Genomic DNA, 19,016 nt, shown 5'->3' on the forward strand with positions numbered 1-19,016 from the left:
ATGGCCAGCCCGGAGCCCCGGCACGGCGGGGACGGCGCCGCCCAGGCCGCGAGGTAGGACCGTGCAGGGCCCGCGTCGCCGTCCGGTGGGGAGGGGGCGCTGGAGGAGCTCCCCTCCCCCGCCCCCGCGAGCACCTTTCTCCTGGCTGGGGGTGGTGGGCCAGCCGGGGTGTGGCAGTGGCACCCGGCGGAGCCACCGGCCGAGGGGGATGGGGAAGGCCCGGGGTCCCGGCACCTCTGTTTGTCCGTGGCTTTTTATAGCCCCCCCACCCCCTTCCCGGGGCTGGGTGAGAATGAGTCCTTTCGAACTGGTGGGCATCAACCATCAAATGCCACTGGGCCGGAGTGGCCAAGGACGCTGGCTCCTCGCTTTCCTTCATGTCTCACCCCAAATGCAACTGGAGAGGGAGGTCTCCGGCTGCCGAATTCGCTGTGTGGAAGAGACTTGGTGCAAGGCTGGGCGGCTGCCAGTCTGGAGTTAGGAGTCTGTTCTGGCAGCTCGCTCTCTCCTGTTTGAGGTCTGGGATGGGGGCTGGGGGTGGGGAGGGTCGCCCGTCCCAGGCCAGGAGGAGGACCTTGGCAGCCGGCCGAGGCCCTCCCCGGACCATCCACACTGTCAGCTCACCACTGCTTAGGGGGAAAGGGCCTGTGGCTCAGGGATTTGGGGCCAGTAGGGAGGATTTCTGCCCCAGGTCAGACTGTACCCCGAAGAGGTGGAGGTGCACGTACACCCACGCCATCCCCCTTCAGTGTCACGCACAGCACAAAGCTGAGCATCGTTTTGCACGCATGATCGCCTGTACTGCTATATACACATACAGGTACACACAGTCAGATACACACCAACTCATGCCTGCACTGTGTCACAGACACTCCTAGCGGTGGCGTTGATGCAGAGTAGGGAGCTGCTGGAGTCCTTCAGCACCAGGAACCAAGTGGCAGAGGCAGGCTGCTTGGAGCCCAAGGAAGCCTGAGGTCAGGGCCCCCAGCTGAGCCGGCTCCCTGGCCCCTAGACCTCCCATACTCTACTTTCCCCAGTTCTTAGAGACAGCTGTGTGAGGGCAGCATCTAGCAGAGGCCTGGCGCGGGGGGTGGGAGGGTGGGGGGGTGGGGGGGGCGGTAACCGCGGCAACCACAGTGTGTGGGGTAACAGCGCTGCCTGGGGTCAGGGGGCCAGGGTTCTACGTCCAGCTGGGCCACTTGACCTTGCAAGTATCCTCCTTGGATCCCAGTCAGCTTCTGCCTGAATTCCCTCTACAGAGCCCCACCCTGAGGTCCCCAGGGAATGAGAGCTCTACTTGTCCTTAGGAAATGGACTCTCAGGGGACACACGGACACACTCACTGCTGTAATACAGAGTGCCAAGTGCAATGATGAGCTGCACACAGAGGGCCTTGAGAACGCAATAATGGGTTTGCGAAATACTTTGGGGGAGAGATGCAGTTTCAGCAGGGCTTGAAGGATGAGCAGACATTTACGCGTAGGTAAATAAGTCTATTTTGAATGCTAAGCTGCGTTAGACCTGCTGTAGCTGTTGCACCTGTTTTGGAACTCATGGCTGTTCTGGGAACAGAGGGGTCAGCGGGAGCTCCATCCAGCTTTGGAGCCAGAGGCCATCTTCTGCAAGCTCCACCACTTACTTATGAGTCATGGAACTTTGAGTGAGTTCTTTACTCAGTGCTTTGGTCTCCTCACGTACAAAACGGGGGTAAAAGATGAGCATCATATACCTGACTATTCATGTGAAAGCCTTGGAATCCTGCCTTGAACACAGTTACGTCATTCCAGGGGAGAGGACTCAGCAAGAGCGTGTGAGGGCCGTCTGCTGGGAAAGCAGGGGCTCTACTGAGGATCGAAGGGGGTCTGGCTGGCTGAGCAGGTGCATCCTTCCTGTCGCTAGGAGCTCTACCTTTCCAGGTAGTGCAGGACTGTTCTCTAATCGGGTGGCCTACAAGGAGCTGTATGTTCTCAGCTGGAGCCTTTAGACATAGTGGGCTAGGAGTAGGAGGTGTGAAAGTGTTACCGCATGTTCTGGCTTGTCAAGCCCTGGGTGGGCGGCAGGGAGTAGTGTGAGCTGAGGTTGAAAAGGTCTGTTGGGGCCACATCATTAAGGGCTTTGGATCTATGCTAGGCAGCGGGCTGTCTGTGCGTGAAGTGGTGCAACACGGCTACGTCCTGGCAAGGGCTGGGGCACTGTCGAGAACGGACGGGCGTGAGAAGGAAGAAAGCCCGTCGGAAGGCTCTCACGCAAGTGCAGGTGTGTGGTGATGACTTGGAGTAGGGCCCCGGCAAGGGAGTGAGGAGGGGCCAGAGACTGGAGACTTTCTGAGATCGGTTGGTTCTCAGAGAGTTGGCTACGTGGGTGAGGGAAAGAGCTGCTTAAGGATTATTTGCCTCCTCAACCTGCTGTATGGGGCTGTGCTTTTCCGAGCCGGAGAATACAGGTGTAGCCAGCCCAGGGATGAGGATAGTTTGAGATGCCAAGTGATGCCAGGTGAAGACATCTAGACAACACCCTCTCTGGTAGAGGGATGGGGACAAACTAGGTGACTGTTGAGGCTGTCTTCAAGCTTTAGGTTTCAGTGCGGGTGCTGGGTGGTGTGAGGCCAGGGACGTCTGGGGTCTGGTGAAGCCACACTTATGGTTTCCCGAGGGCTACCGTGAGACACAGAATGGGAAGCCAGGGATTCCTGGGGTGTTAGAGAGGAGGACAGAATACACAATGATTTAGAAGGAAAATAATCTGGGGGCACCTGGGTGGCTCAGTCAGTTAAGCGTCTGACTCTTGATTTCAGCTCAGGTCATGATCTCATGGTTGTGGGATCCAGCCCCGCGTTAGGCTCCGTGCTCAGCATGGAGTCCGCTTGAGATTCTCTCTCTCCCTCTGCCTCTGTTCCTCCCACTGCTTGTGCATGCTCTGTCTCTCTCTCTCAAAATAAATAAATCAAATCTTAGAATAAAAATAATCTGTAGTGGGAACTTGGAGCTAAGATATAGAGCTTAAAACCTGGACACAAGTAGGCCTCTTCTTTCTTTTTTTTAAATGTCTTTTTTTTTTTAAGATAGATGTATATATATGTGTATATATATATATATACACATATATATACTTTTTTTTTATTTGAGAGAGAGTGAGAGCGAGCACGAGCGGGGTGAGGGGCAGAGGGAGAAGCAGACTCCCTGCTAAGCAGGGAGCCCGATGCGGGCCTGAATCTGGGACTCCAGGATCATGATCTGAGCCAAAGGCAGACACTTAACAGACTGAGCCACCCAGGCACCCCACAAGTAAGCTCTTTCAAGACATAAATTCTTTGATACAGGGGCTTTTCATTTATACTTTATATCTAAAGTAGTTTTCTTGAAAACTATACTCAAATTTAGACTGTCTTATAACTGGTGCCCAAGGAGTATCTGAGTTCCCTTGAGCAAACTACTTAATCTCTCTCTCTCTTTTTTTTTTATTTGACGGAGAGAGAGACAGTGAGAGAGGGAACACAAGCAGGGGGAGCAGGAGAGGGAGAAAGAAGCAGGCTACCCGCGGAGCAGGGAGCCCGATGCGGGGCTCGAGCCCAGGACCCTGGGACCATGACCTGAGCCGAAGGCAGACGCCCAACGACTGAGCTACCCAGGCGCCCCACATATAAGATCTTTATAAGTGTAATTTATTGTTGTTATTTCCATGGTACTTTATATTTTCAAAGAATTGCTCAGAGATCCAAGGCAGATAAGATGCATTGGAAACAGGAAGGACCAAAGCCATCTGAAGGCCAAAGAAGCAGGAGGATATTCCTTAACAGGAACTGGTTGAGCTAGCAGGCAACTGGCAGCTGGGTTAAGGAGTTTCTCTGTCAGAATCACAGAATCTGAATTCAAGAGCCTTTGATAGGCCAGACGATGGGCCAATCCTAACAAGACGAATGAAGTTTTGTTTTGTTCTGTTCTGTTTTGTTTTGGAGAGGGAGGGGGGATGGGAAGGGGCAAAGGGAGAGAGAGAATCTCAAGCAGGCGCCACGCCCAGAGAAGAGCCCAACACGGGGCTCAATCCTACAGCCTTTTGTCAAATGCCTAACCAATTGAGCCACCCAGATGCCCCAACAAGATGAAAAGTTTTACAGGAACAAGAGATGTGATTTAAAAGCACTTGGTGTGAAAAAGTCTTAAGGCTTTTAGTCAAACTCAGTATTTGTCAACGATATGATAGAGCTGCTCTATATTGGCAATGTTAGCCTTTATCAATAGGAGTATAGTGTCCAGAGATTCACTGCTCAGAACACATCTGGGTACTATTTCCAATACCCATCCCCAAGGGACAGTGACAATTTGGAGCCTAGTCAAAAAGAAGTGATCCAAATGAGGAGGGCACTGGACACTTTGGCATGCATGGAATAATTGAAAGATGTTACTGTTCTTTAGGTGTCTAAAGAACTTACATGAGGAAGTAGTTAGGTTTGTCTGATTCTAGAAAGAGGAATGAAGTCTAGGTAAAAATTGCAGACAAGGAGCGCCTGGGTGGCGCAGTCAGATAAGTGTCTGACTCTTGGTTTTGGCTCAGGTTGTGATCTTAGGGTTGTGAGATCAAGCCCCGAGTTGGGCTCTGTGTTCCATGTGGAGTCTGCTTAAGTTTCTGTCTCCTTCTCCCTCTGTTCCTCCCCCCATCCTCACTCTCTCATTCTCTCCCTAAAATAAATAAATCTTTTAAAAAAAATATTCCATCCATTTACTTGACAGAGTGAGCAAGCCAAGCAGGGGCAGCAGCAGGCAGAGGGAGAGGGAGAAGCAGGCTCCCTACTGAGCAGGGAGCCCAATTCGGGGCTCAGTCCCAGGATCCTGGGATCCTGACCTGAGCCAAAGGTAGATGCTTAACCAACTGAACCAGCCACGTGCCCCTAAAATAAATAAATCTTTTAAAAAACATTGCCGATGGGCATCTGGGTGGCTCAGTCAGTTGGGCATCTGTCTTTGGCTCGGCTCATGGTCCCAGGGTCCTGGGATCAAGCCCCACCTGCTCGTCGGGAAGCCTGCTTCTCCCTCTCCCTCTGCTCCCCCTGCTTGTGCTCACTCTCTCTCTCTCTCTGTCAAATAAATTAATAAAATCTTTAAAAAATAAAATTAAAATTAAAAAATTGCAGAGAAGGTTTTACTTCAGAAGACACTAGAATTTTCTTATGACAGCGGAACAAATTGGGGCGGCTCAGGTGTGAGTTTCCCGGCCTTGAAGGTATGTATTTATGTATGTAAGCAGAGACGAGACACTGATATCATGGGGATGCTGTCAGGGGACCTGAGCGGTGCGTGGATGGGGGAGGGAGCAGACAAGTGCCCTCTGAGATGTGAGACCCGGATATAACCCTAAAGGCTCCCATTGCCAACCATCCTGGAATTGTGGCTGTCCTCTCACTTTAAGTCATTTCTCTTGCAGGGAAACAAGAGCAGAAGGCAGTTCTCCTCTTGAAGAAGAGAACTCTGAATCCCCCCATGAGGCGGGGACTTTGGACCCAGAAGTGACTCTGTCTTTGAAGGGGACCTTGAACTTAGAGGACATTCTCTCCCTGGGGGACACAAGTGACCTCGATGAGATAGATGAGACACTCTGTGTGGAAGAGACAGAGAAGCCCGAGGAGACACTGCACATCGAGGAGACCAGGCAGCCAGGGGAGGTCCTGGACATGGACGAGCCTGCGAAGCCAGAGATCCTCTATGTGGAAGAGCCCGCGAAGCCAGAAAAGACCGCAAGCCCAGAGCAGACCGGTCATGGGGGAGAGACGGGCACGAGCGAGGAGAAAGCTCGCCCTGAGGAGGGCCTCAGCGCTGGGCCTAGTCCCAGCACAGAGAGCCTGAGCATAGAGGATCTGGAACTGCTGGAGGAGCGTTTCCAGCAGTGTGTCCAAGCTGTGGCCCAGCTGGAAGGGGAGAGGGACCAGCTCATCCACGAGCTGGTGTTGCTCCGGGAACCAGCCCTGCAGGAGGTGCAGCGGGTCCATCAGGATATCCTGGCTGCCTACAAGCTGCACGCCCAAGCGGAGCTGGAGAGGGACGGGCTAAGGGAGGAGATCCGGCTGGTCAAGCAGAGGCTGTTCAAGGTGACCAAGGAGTGTGTGGCCTACCAGTACCAGCTGGAGTGCCGCCGGCAGGACGTGGCCCAGTTTGCCGAGCTCCGGGACGTGCTGACCACCCGGGCGGCCCAGCTCTCCGAGGAACTGGCCCAGCTCCGGGAGGCCAACCAGAAGCAGAAGGAGCAGCTACAGCAACAGCTGGAAGCGCCTCCAAGCCAGAGCGACGGGCACTTTCTCCAGGAGAGCCGGAGGCTCTCTGCCCAGTTTGAGAACCTCATGGCGGAGAGCCGCCAGGGCCTGGAGGAGGAGTATGAGCCTCAGCTGCTGCGCCTTCTAGAGAGGAAAGAAGCTGCGGCCAAAGCTCTACAGAAAACCCAGGCCGAGATCCAAGAGATGAGGGAGGCTCTGAGACCCCTGCAAGCAGAGGCCCGGCAGCTCCAGCTGCAGCACAGGAACCTGGAGGACCAGATCAGGCTTCTGAGGCAAAAGCGGGATGAGGAGGTGCAGCAGTACCGGGTAGGCCCCCTGGGCGTCCGCACAGTGCCGCCCGTCAGCCCGGGGGTGGGGGGGAAGACGTGGCCGGAGCGGGAAGTCTTCCGGGCACTTTGAAGGATCCTCTCCTGTGCAGGAAGGATGGCTTACTCTTTGGGGCGTCCACTCACTTCTTTACTCCACTCTTCATTCCACTCAGTCAGGCCTGTGCTAGGGGCTGAGAACCGTCTGCACCCCTAGTGCATGCAGCACCCTGACACTGTTGTCACTCGGTCCTCTCGTTAATCCTCCGAATCAAGTATTATCGCTTTCATAGACGAGGGCGCAGGCTCAGTGAGCTGGGGATTTTCTTTTTTTTTTTTTTAAGATTTTATTTATTTAATTTTTTTTTAAAAGATTTTTATTTATTTGACAGAGACACAGCGAGAGAGAGGGAACACAAGCAGGGGGAGTGGGAGAGGGAGAAGCAGGCTTCCAGCAGAGCAGGGAGCCTGATGTGGGGCTCGATCCCAGGACCCTGGGATCATGACCTGAGCCAAAGGCAGACGCTTAACAACTGAGCCACCCAGGCGCCTCTGAGCTGGGGATTTTTGCCCCCTGGTCTGACCAACCCTGAATATTTCAGTGCACTTTCCACGGTACAATTTTCCAATTCTTTTTTTTTTCCTTTTTTAAAACAGCTTTATTGAAGTGTAATTGATATACAAAAAAGTGTACATACTTAATGTGTACAATCTGATGAGTTTGGACACATACATACACACAAGAAACCGTCATCACAATCAAGGTAATAGACGTACCCATCACTTTTAAATGTTTCCTTGTGTCCTTTTTGTATATGTGGTAAAAATGTTTAACATAAGCTCTACCCTCTTAACAAGTTTCACATTTCTTTCCCTTTAAATTTTTTTGTTATGTTAATCACCATACATTACATCATTAGTTCTTGATGTAGTGTTCCGTGATTCATTGTTTGTGCATAACACCCGGTGCTCCACGCAGAATGTGCCCTCCTTAATACCCATCACCAGGCTAACCCATCCCCCCACCCCCTCCCCTCTAGAACCCTCAGTTTGTTTCTGAGTCCATCGTCTCTCATGGTTCGTCTCCCCCTCTGATTTATCCCCCTTCATTCTTCCCCTCCTGCTATCTTCTTTTTCTTTTTTAACATATGTTGCATTATTTGTTTCAGAAGTACAGATCTATGATTCAACAGTCTTGCACATTTCACAGCGCTCACCATAGCACATACCCTCCCCAATGTCCATCACCCAGCCACCCCCTCCCTCCCACCCCCCAACCACTCCAGCAACCCTCAGTTCAATTTTCCAATTCTGCATGAATTGTGCTTGGGTACAGAGAGCAAGAGGGGCGAGGCTAAGTGGCGTGTTCCTTCTCTCCCTCCCCCTGCACTCACCCTCAAGTCCCACCTGTCCCATCTCTGCCTGAAGCTTCCCAGTTTTAAAATTGGGATGAGGGACACCTGGCTGGCTCTGTTCAGTAGGGCACACAACTCTTGATCTCAAGGTTATGAGTTCGAGCCCTACACTGGGTGTAGAGATTACTTAAAAACACACACACACAACTGGGACGAAATCTATAAAGCTCTAGTCCTCATTTTGTTTTTAGTGCATTGTCACCATTTCGCTTGTATTCGAGCTACTTCTGATTAAGTGTGAGCCAGTTTTTTGGTTTTTTTTTTTTTTAAGATTTTATTTATTTACTTGTCAGAGAGACAGAGAACACAAGCAGAGGGAGCGGCAGGGAGAGGGAGAAGCAGACTCCCTGCTCAGCAGGGAGCTCGACGCGGGACTCGATCCCAGGACCCTGGGATCATGACCTGAGCTGAAGGCAGACGCTTAACCAACTGAGCCACCCAGGTGCCCCCTAATCTCTTTATAGACAGAGTGGGATATAAATACTAAGTGAAAACACAATTTTGTCTGTCTGTCCCACAGACTGTGAGCTTTCAGAGGGAGTATGGTTTACTTACTTCTGCCACTCCGGCTCAGGGGACATATCAGTTTAATGCTGACGTAAGCACCGTGGACCACTGTGAGAGCCTTTCAGAGCAGTATTTTCATCTTTTGAAACACACATCCTTTGGATAAACTTAAAAAGCTTATGCCCTTCCAGATATTGATACATCCTTCAAGGAACAGGTCCTCTGTTGAAAATGGCTGCATTCACTTCACTCAAGATTTTGTCAAGCTTTCTATAGTTTGTATCATGAAAGCAATGGGGTTTTTGGTCCTAAAAGTGAATGTATTGTGTACTACCCTCAATCCCCTCCCCCACTGCTTGCTTATTGGTTCACAACGTAGTCAAAGAGCCTTTTTTTTTTTTTAAATAAATACTATCCTTAATAGCTTGTACTCAAACAGACAATAATTGTAACCCAGGGGAGAAAGCAGCATGTGATTTAAGAGAGGTGCATCTAAAAGTGCTATAGGATAATGAAATTATTTTAGTCATCGGTTAAAGCACAGAACACTTCATGGAAGAATGGGTATTATTTGAGCTGGGTATTGAAATTTAGGCAAGACCTAGACCAATGTTGTCCAAAAGAAATATGCAAGCCACATACGGAATTTTAAACTTCCTAGTAGTCACGTTAAAAAAGTAAAAAGAAATAGGTGAAGGTAATTTTAATATATTTAACACAACATATGCAAAATATGTGAGAGGTGAAAAACTGAAAGGTGGGGTGCCAGGGTGGCTCAGGTCATGATCCTGGGGTCCTGGGATGGAGCACCCCTCCCCAGCATCAGGCTCCTTGCTCAGTGGGGAGTCTGCTTCTCCCTCTGCCCCTCCCCCAATCATGCTAGCTCGCTCTCTCTCGCTCTGTCTCAAATAAATAAAAGAAAATAAAAAGAAAAACTGAAAGGTGATTTGAACTGAAGAGCTAGGTTGGGGCAGATCATATTGGACTCTGAAATCCAGACTAGGGAATGTGGATTTCATTCAGTAGTCAGCGGCATCAGTAAAGGGAGTAACATGACTGCCTCTCTACTTTTAGAAAAAGTACTGGTGGCAGTGTGCAAAATGGGCTGGAAACTTAGAAGCGAGGGGAATAATTAGGAGGCTATGATAGGTAAGGGGAAGAAATGGTAGCGGAATACAAGAAAGGGGAGGGCTTCGAGAACAAATGCAGGATAAACGTGGCCCCTGAATGAAGGGGGCGGAGGTGAGAAGTCACAGAGGGTGTTGAGACCTCAGGCAAGGCTCACTGGGACAGTGGTTCCATCAACAGGGAATCCTCTGGCGGAGCTTTTTTGTTTTTTAAAGATTCAATTTATTTGAGAGAGCATGAGCAGGGGGAAGAGCAGAGGGAGAGGGACAGACTCTTGTGTTGAGCGCGGAGCCTGACATGGGGCTCAATCTCACGACCTGAGCCAAAATCAAGAATCAGGCACCCAACCCAACCAACTGAGCCATCCAGGCACCCCCTCTGGGGGAGTTTTCTGACACAAAATGAGGGTTGTAGAATGTTTCCTCCCTTGGGGTGTCTGGGCGGCTCAGTTGGTTAAGCGTCTGCCTTTGGCTCAGGTCATGATCCCGGGGTCCTGGGATTGAGTCCCACATCGGGCTCCCTGCTCGGCAGGAGGCCTCCTTCTCCCTCTCCCACTCCCCCTGCTTGTGTTCCCTCTCTCGCTGTGTCTCTCTCTGTCAAATAAATAAAATCTTGGAAAAAAAAATGTCCCCCCCTGTAATTTTCATCACTGTACTGGATTTGTTTCAGATCTGATGGTTGCTGCAGCTTTCCAAAGATCATTCTATGAAAAACACGCTTGATGAAATGTCTCCTATTGCTATATCATAAAGTGGGAATCAAGGTCTAAGTGAGCAAATTCTTCTTTCTGAAATGGCTTCCCAGACTGTTTGCCAAAGGTCACTTAACGGCATCTGACTACTTTTCAAGGGTACACTTCACTCTTGCAGTTGTAAACTTTGCCTCTTTCATCACCATCACCTGTTCATTCAACAAATACTTTCTTAGTGCCTACTTACCATGTGCCAGGCAATGAGTTAGGTGCTGGCAGAGGAGATGAGAAATGGCTGGCGGGGGGGTAGTTCCTGCCCCCAAATGGTTTATAGTCCAGGAAGGATACCAGATAAAATGAATATATTTCATAAAATCTAAGACACTTGTTTTTAAAATGCACCCTGACCTGAGATGTTAAAATGTGAAAGCCTTAGAATCAATGAAATAATTAATATTCTTCAATGTAATAAACACTGTAATAGTTGTAGGAATAAGGCACTGTACCAGTGAAGTAGATTTGTGAATCCCAAGTGCCTTGGGAAGCACAGGGGAAATTTCATGAGGATTAACAATAGCTAGCATATATTTTTAGTTCTTTACATGTATTAATCCATTTAATCCTTGCCTGTCTGTGAGAGAGGTACAAATTAGTCACTGTGAAAAATGAGGAGAGAGATGAGACAAAAAGTTAAGTCATTTCTTCAGGGTTATATGGCTAGGAAGTGATGGAAGGAGGATTCTGACCCTGGGCAATCTAGCTCAAGTTCACATTCAGCTTCACAAGGTGTTTGAGCTGAGCCTTGAAGAATAAATCCATTGGGTAGACAAGGGAAAGGCATTCCAGGCAGAGGGAACAGCTTACACAAAAGCATAGAAACACAAAAAGACATTGTTAAGGGAAGTGAGCTCAGTGTGGCCGAATCATAAAGAATGTAAGCAGTAGACAGATGTGGCTGGAGAGGTAGACTGGGACTGGACTGTAAAGGGTTTGATGTATTCAGTCTGGTTTTCAAAAAAAGGTTTCCTCCAAAGCCACAGACCCATTTCCCCCAAACAGAATCTTGTATGGAATGGTAAAAGTGAGGAGCTACTTTCTAACTGTGGCAAGGGCACTTCAATATGGCCTCCTCCTGGGGTTTCAAGCACAAGTCTGAGGACCACTGAAGAGCCGATAGATAAGAAGGCGGCGAAGCAGTTGCACAGCATGAGCTCTAAGCCAGCGGCAAATCCTGGCTCTACCACTTTTTTTTTTAAGTTTTTTTTTTTTTAACTAATCTCTACACCCAACATGGGGCTCACTCATGACCCTGAGATCAAGAGCCGCTTGAGCGGCTCTTCTGATTGAGCCAGCCAGGCGCCCCTGACTCTACCACTTCTAACTGGGAAACTGGACAAATTACTTAACCTGTGACTCCACAGTCCCTCACATGTAAACTGGGATTAGTAATAATTCACATCATAGGGCTCGTGCAAGGAATGAGGTAATATTTGTGAAACATTTGCAATGGTGCCTGGCACATAGGTAAGTGCTCTTAAAATTGGCAGTGTGCAGGATGAATTGAAAGAGCCTGGAAAGACCACTTTGAGAGAGAGATAATGTAAGATACGTGAAGTAAAATATTTGTGTAGGATTTGGTGACTGGTGCAGTAGGTGGTACAAGGGATTTGCTGAGAACATTGTCAAAGTTTTTAGCTGAAAATGGTAGGTCGCTTATGCTTAACTATGGAATGCGTACTATCTACATATTTCACATCAAGCATTATGTGTAGGGTGCTGGACAGGAACCTACAATCTGATTGGGAGTTAGACATGAATAAAAAAGATAGTGATATAACATAGCAGATGCTGTTTAGGTGACAGACCCTAGTTCCAGTACCTGATAGCCACATGTGGCCTGTAGTAGTTTCCATACAACATGGTGCAGGCTAGAGCAAAGTGTTCATATGAAAGAATAATGGAGGTTCTAGTTAGAGGTAGGGGTCAAACTAGAGGGGTCTGAATGCCAGACTAAAAAGATGGAAAGCTTTTGAAGACTGAGATGATAAAGCAGTTTTTGGAAAGTTACTCTGGTTGGTACTACACAGTGTTAAGACTGGAGGTTGTCTTTTTTTTTTTTTAAAGATTTATTTATTTGACAGAGAGAGACACAGTGAGAGAGGGAACACAAGCAGGGGGAGTGGGAGAGGGAGAAGCAGGCTTCCTGTTGAGCAGGGAGCCTGATGTGGGGCTCGATCCCAGGACCCTAGGATCATGACCTGAGCCGAAGGCAGACGCTTAACGACTGAGCCACCCAGGCGCCCCAAGACTGGAGGTTGTCTTTAATGCCAGTCGCTCTAGCAGTATTTACTTCATCCTGTGACATTGTTCCTGTCAGTTTATCACTGATGGTACAGACTGCCTTCCCAAGCAGATACTTTTATGCCTCACCAAAATACAGGTTTGCTGGCTTGGGAAACTGGGGCAGAGGTATGCAGATGCTTCCCTTCAGAAGACAGGCTTGGATGGTAATAAGGCTGCTTCTCTGTGTGGTGCCAAAGTATGGCTAAGGCACTAAAAAAGGGCCTTTTGATAAGGTTGATGGAAGCTGAGATTCAGCCAGAGTATCAAACACTGCAGACTGATGTGCTACAGGTATACTAAGGATGACTCATAGAACCAATTATTTAGACCCGTCTAATAACAGCATGTACCCAAACTGGCTTCCTGTCTTATTCTTCAAAATCTGAGGTGAAATCATTACCCCTTTAAAATAGGCCTTCCAACTTCAACTTCCCTTCCCATCTCCCTCATGCTTCCTAAGGATCCACACCAGCTAGCAACTATGCCAGAGACTGATTTGCTGACATCTTCCTTACCTCACTCCTCAGGCATTAATCCTGGGCAGAGACAGTTTACAGAACGTATCCTGTCTGGTTTTGGCAGAATGGGAAACTGACAGTTATCTTACGGCTCCTGAAGGCCTCCAGGGCATTGCTTCTTCATCTTCCAATTTAGCACTTTGGAATGAATTCACTTTTAGTGTAATGAGTACAGGATATAGGAAATTAACAATTGTGATAGCCAACATCCTAATAAAGCACCTATGTGCATAGGATGTTACAGTTAAGTACCAGGTAGAGCTATCTTGGACTTCAAGGAGGTTCAAATATAAAACTTGTATTTACTGTTTTTCCTGTAAACAAGTGGACTTCTAGTACTTGAACTCTCCTGGAATTACAGTTAATAATTGCTTACAAAGAATTGATTTTTTTTTTAAGCTCCACACCCAACACGGAGCTCGAACTTAGAACCCTGTGATCAAGAGTCGCATGTTCCACAGACTTGGCCAGCCAGGTACCCCAAGACTTGGTTTCCTTTAAGTTGCAGGATGATATATAAAAACGGATTATCCTAACAAAAACAAACTTGCACCGAGCCAGAGGTCCATGAAACTCTCAGTGTACCAACTAGAGGACCAAAATCCTCCCCACACTGAAAACTGCAAAACAGGGGTGCCTGGGTGGCTCAGTCGTTAAGCCTCTGCCTTTGGCTCAGATCATGATCCCAGGGTCCTGAGATTGAGCCCCGCATCGGGCTCCCTGCTCCACGGGAAGCCTGCTTCACCCTCTCCCACTCCCCCTGCTCGTGTTCCCTCTCTCGCTGTCTCTGTGGCAAATAAATAAAATCTTTAAAAAACAAAACTGCAAAACAAACAAAAATCCCTCTGAGCACCCACCCACCCTTTGCAGGATCCTATTAAACTGTCATCTGCAGGTACAGACAGGACTCCTTTCAGGTCACCATTGGCAAAAGTAGGATCGCTTTGTCCAAACACCTCTTTGAACCTGTTTCTCAACCTCAATACTGGTGTGAAGGTTAAACCATGTGGAAGAAAGTGCTTTATCAACTGTAACGGACAATGTTCGTTTTTTACTGTTCTGTTCATTAGAGATGTTCTTGGCCTTCTCACTGCAGGAGCAGCTGGAAGAAATGGAAGAACGACAGAGGCAGTTAAGGAGCGGGGTACAACTCCAGCAACAGAAGAACAAAGAGATGGAGCAGCTAAGGATCAGCCTTACTGAAGAGCTCTCCACTTATAAGTCAGTTTCTGCTGCTACTCAGATCTTTACCAACACTGGCTGAGGGGTGGTGGTGAGGGCAGATGTTGCTCAGGGGAAATTTCACTTAACAGGGAAAAGCAAAAAAGTGACTTGGGAAATGATTTCCAAATTGTGCTCATCCATGACAGATGGAAAATGGATCTCTTTTTTTAAAGGGCTATGCTACCCAAGAGCCTGGGACAAGCTAACGCTCCCACTTCTCAGGCAGGTGGAACCGAGACACAGTCTCAAGGTGATCCTTGAGGGTGTAAGAGTGGTGTTTGCATTATTGCTGCTCCTAACTTAACAATACTAATGCCTTAAGAAAACTTAAGAGTGTGTCAAATGACAAGTCTGTTAGAAGTAACACATACCTCCACATTGCCTGGTTTCAGCATTCAGGGGTCACTTGGAATGTTTGTTTCTAGCAGGACTCAAAGTATGCTCTAATTATCGCCAGGAATTCTCTAACAGGATGACATATCCGGGCTCTGTGCATTCTTACTTTCCTTGGCCTATCCTACCCCATCTGCTATTCATAAATAGCTTCCTTAGAATAGCAGAGAAGACAGTTATGCTACCTAATTCAGACTGTGACAAAGGAGGCCAAAAGGCTAAATTAATCTCGAGTCATAAAAAAGGCTCAAGTGGATGTTGTTATATTATAGCCTGTGGGACAGGATTATTGCTTAAAATATGAAACAAGCAATACACCTATTCATTCATTTCTTTATATACTAATGTTCTTATATTCTGTATAAAGTCCTAGATTCTCTCGGATAAAGAAACTAAGGATTAAAAAAGGTTTGGGTCAAGTTGTATACTAGACAGATGCCCATAAATATTATTCTTAATTTCCTGGTTAATCTTGTGTCTTGGATAAAAACTCACAAATAACAATTGTAACTGATACTTTTCCTAACTTACTAGCATTTTCTTTTACCCTGTTTTATCCAGGCATGACTGATTATGCTTATAGTTTGGGAGATTAGGAACCTTGTAAATAAGGAAAATGATATGTTAAACACCTTTGTGTGGATCAGATTTAAAAGTACAATAGGGAAAGGGCAACAACTCATCTTAAGAAAACGAAACTACAGAATCCCAGTTACTCTAATACCCATGTATGGTTAACGTGGGCAGAGAAAATCTCTAGCTAGCCCCTCCCATCACCACCACATAGGTTACCATTCATTCTGTTTTGTAAATAGGAGGCACCCAAATAGGCATTTGGTGAGGAGAAATGCATCACTAATCATATGTAAATTATACTCTAGCAATCTCTCCCCAACTTAAATTTTTTTTTTTAAGATTTTATTTATTTATTTGAGAGAGAGAGAATGAGAGACAGAGACCATGAGAGGGAAGAGGGTCAAAGGGAGAAGCAGACTCCCTGCTGAGCAGGGAGCCCGATGTGGGACTCGATCCTGGGACTCCAGGATCATGACCTGAGCCGAAGGCAGTCGCCTAACCAACTGAGCCACCCAGGCGCCCTCTCCCCAACTTAACCAGCACTAACTAAACTTCAGAAGTTTGCTGTGATGAACTTTACACTGTATTACTTCAAGCTGCACCAAGTATGAACTTAATTCTTTTTTTTCTCAACCTTGCAGGGGCTGTTTAGAAACGTATGGCCGAATCTGTAACCCAGAAACAACAAAAAACTTTTTAGTAAAGGATCACTAAGTACCCTTTGGACATACTTTTTTTTCCAGAGAAGGGAGTGCCAAGGACTTGGCAAGCAGTTCACCCTGGGAAAGTTACAAATACTGGCTGACCTGTTTTAAATGAGCCTTCTGTCCTCTGACAGCAACTCCCACGTGCACAGAGTAAATAACGGATATATGGACACTTTAGTGTTGTGAAGAATGTATCTTGCCTTGTGTTGACCCAAAACTAAACTTTTTGGAGCACAGGTAGGGTCAAAAAGGCAGCCGATTTTCATGATATGGGTTTACAATTTGAATTCTTCTGTGCCATGAGTGTTAGACTTTTAAAATGAATCCTTTTACAAAGTTTAAGTCTGTGTGGACTCATACAGTTTACTCCTGTGTCAAAATAATTTTCACTACACTCAGAACTACTAACTTGGAAAAAGAAACCAATCTAGATTTGAACCTAAAGGTTTAAGGATATTCAGATTTTCCCAAAGACTGTCCCTCATGAAAATGATTTTGGGTCAAAGTGATGTACTCCGTTAAATTGAGTGACTGGCAAAGAACCAGGCATTTTATCTGGTTATGGCACTTGGTGATAAAGACTTGCAAGAGCCTATTATTTCTAACCTCTAAATACAGGCTCCAGTGAAAAACATACTGGGGAGAGTCAACCTCTCTACGGGCAAAGGTTCAAACACCTTTTCCAAATTTAAAGTCTGCCTTAAATGCTCTCTGCCACATTGCCTTTGACAGTCTTGAAAGTCTACGTCTTGCACTTTCCCTGGGAAGGAGTAAAGCTCTCTTCTATAGCTCTGGATCTATTATATTTAATTCTGCTCTTGATAGTCAAAGACCATACACAGTAACTGTCCTCTGAACAACTCTTCAAGAAGCCAGACTGGTGTCTGATAAATGTTGTATACCAAATAAAACCCATCATGGGGTTACGTAGAAAAGCAATTTATTCCATTATAAGCACTTACACAGTTAGTCATGGAGAGTAACAGGCCTGCTGGTGAAACAGGTCACCCAAAATAGAGATGGTACCAAACTAGTGGTCAAAGACTAACTCCTAAAAAAAAAAAAAAAAAAAAAAAAAAAAGCAACTCTTATCCAGGATTAATTTAATTTTAAAAACAAATACAAGCTATCAATTCACTCTTCTCAACTCAACTGGACAGTCTACCTGTGGTATAACTGTCAGGTAAAAACATACATCTTTACAACTTGGTGGTCCCAAGTTTTTTAAAAAACCATTTCACAGAAAGGAAAGAAATATGAAAACAGCTCAAGAAATACACTAACAAGCAAAAATATATGGGGGAAAGAGGAACACATAGTTTTGACTTAACTGAAGAAACTGAGAGGAGACTGGTCTACATAGCAAAATGTGCATCCTGGAAAGTCAGGTGGGAAAATTTTAGAATAGGAATTTATGACTTGAATCTCCCCCATTTCCTGAATAAAAACGACATCTTGTGGTATTTATACTTCATGGCTCAGACACCTACCTTACTTGGCTCTACTCCTTCCTTACTTTAGCCTTTACTTAAAGGAGTCTGAAAAACTTGGGGATATAGCCTAAGAAGAAAAATAACCACACATAATATTCCCCTTTCTGTGGCTACTTGAGACCTGTGTTACTAGAAAATTCCTAAAGAAAATTTAAATATTAAGTCTGTGGCTTTACTGAATCAAGTCCCCTAGTTAATATTTAGAAAACACCCTCTGTTTGGGCTAATAACATTGTTGATGGTACCTATCAGAGGGATAGCCAAACAAAGTCTGTGTCTCAAAACCAGTGTTAAATCAATCTCAGGGTTGAGAGGAAAAAAAAGGGGAGTCTAAAATCACAAGAAGTGCAGACATATCTAGGACCCTTGTCCTTCTGGATCCACGCTTCCTTCAGGATCTTCATCATTATAAATGTTCTCTGCCTGCCCAAAAACAAGAAACAGAGAAAAAGGTATTCAGTAAACATGAAGGATACTTCTTGAAGTTAAAGTTTCAAAAAACAGACTAGGCCAGGGAGACAGACCGTGAGCCACAGTCTCTGTAGCAACTATTCAACTCTGCAGTTGCTGCATGCAAGCAGCCAGGGACCATCTGAAAATGAATGGGTATGAATGGCTGTGTCCCAACAAAAACAGGCAGCTGGCCCACAGGCCAACTAGATCAGGACATTCCCACAACACCGAAGTACGGTTACTATTTGTCTTGATACTCAACCTTCAGGAGTCCTTCTACTGGACATTATTCACAAGAGTCAAAAAGTAAAAACAACACAAATGTCCATTAAATGACCAATGAATAAATAAAAATGTTATCTGGCAATAAAAAAAGCTACTCACATATTGCGTTTTTAATTTATATTAAATGTCAAGAACAGACAAATCCATAAAGTAGACTGGGGGTTGCCTAATGCTGGGAGGACTGGAGGAAAATGGGGAGTGATGCTTAATGGGTAGGGGGTTTTTCTGAGGGGTAAATTACTGTGAGGATGGTTGTATAATTCTGTGATTATAGTAAAAATAAATAAATTAGAAAGTCTTCATTAAGAGCCCACCCTCAAACCATGGGTTCCAAAACTCAATTTATAAATATTTTTAAAAGAAAACTGCTTTAGCATAAAATCAGCTCTACTTCTATTACTTGATGAAAAACTTGCATCCAAAGGCATAATTTTTTTTTTTAAGATTTTATTATTTATTCGACAGAAAGAGAGACAGCAAGAGTGGGAACACAAGCAGGGGCAGGGGGAGAGGGAGAAGCAGGCTCCCCGCAGAGCAGGGAGCCCGATGCGGGGCTCAATCCCAGGGTCCTGGGATCATGACCTGAGCCAAAGGCAGACGCCCAGTGATGGAGGCACCCAGGAGCCCGAAAGGCATAATCTTAAATACAGAAAACACTTACATTTGGGCAAAGTTTACTGTTCTTACTTAGCATCTACTATGCACAAATCACTAGG

The 19,016-nt window shown here is 46.5% G+C and overlaps 2 protein-coding genes across 2 annotated transcripts in view; one reads left to right on the forward strand and one right to left on the reverse strand.

Moving 5' to 3' along the window:
- SYNC (syncoilin, intermediate filament protein) lies at positions 1–16,076 on the forward strand. The gene is made up of 4 exons (XM_028113816.2): positions 1–53; positions 5,419–6,568; positions 14,266–14,390; positions 16,004–16,076. Exons 1-4 carry the CDS (start codon positions 1–3, stop codon positions 16,074–16,076), a joined length of 1,401 nt encoding a protein of 466 aa, XP_027969617.2.
- RBBP4 (RB binding protein 4, chromatin remodeling factor) overlaps positions 15,683–19,016 on the reverse strand; it is a 23,899-nt gene continuing 20,565 nt past the window's right edge. Inside the window, exon 12 of the mRNA XM_028113817.2 lies at positions 15,683–17,985. Coding sequence (XP_027969618.1) covers positions 17,920–17,985 — 66 coding nt within the window. The 3' untranslated portion in view covers positions 15,683–17,919. The remainder of the gene's footprint in view (positions 17,986–19,016) is intronic.

The sequence above is a fragment of the Eumetopias jubatus genome, unplaced genomic scaffold (genome assembly GCF_037043125.1).
Source record: "Eumetopias jubatus isolate StellerSeaLion01/CBP00866 unplaced genomic scaffold, mEumJub1_p1.0 scaffold_4, whole genome shotgun sequence".
Taxonomy (NCBI): domain Eukaryota; kingdom Metazoa; phylum Chordata; class Mammalia; order Carnivora; family Otariidae; genus Eumetopias; species Eumetopias jubatus.

Excerpts from the sequence above, each read along its gene's own strand:
- SYNC (XM_028113816.2), top strand. The coding sequence starts at position 1 with ATGGCCAGCCCGGAGCCCCGGCACGGCGGGGACGGCGCCGCCCAGGCC. Across the intron at positions 6,569-14,265 it reads AGGAGGTGCAGCAGTACCGG|GAGCAGCTGGAAGAAATGGA; the intron begins GTAGGCCCCCTG and ends TTCTCACTGCAG. Across the intron at positions 14,391-16,003 it reads GAAGAGCTCTCCACTTATAA|GGGCTGTTTAGAAACGTATG; the intron begins GTCAGTTTCTGC and ends TCAACCTTGCAG.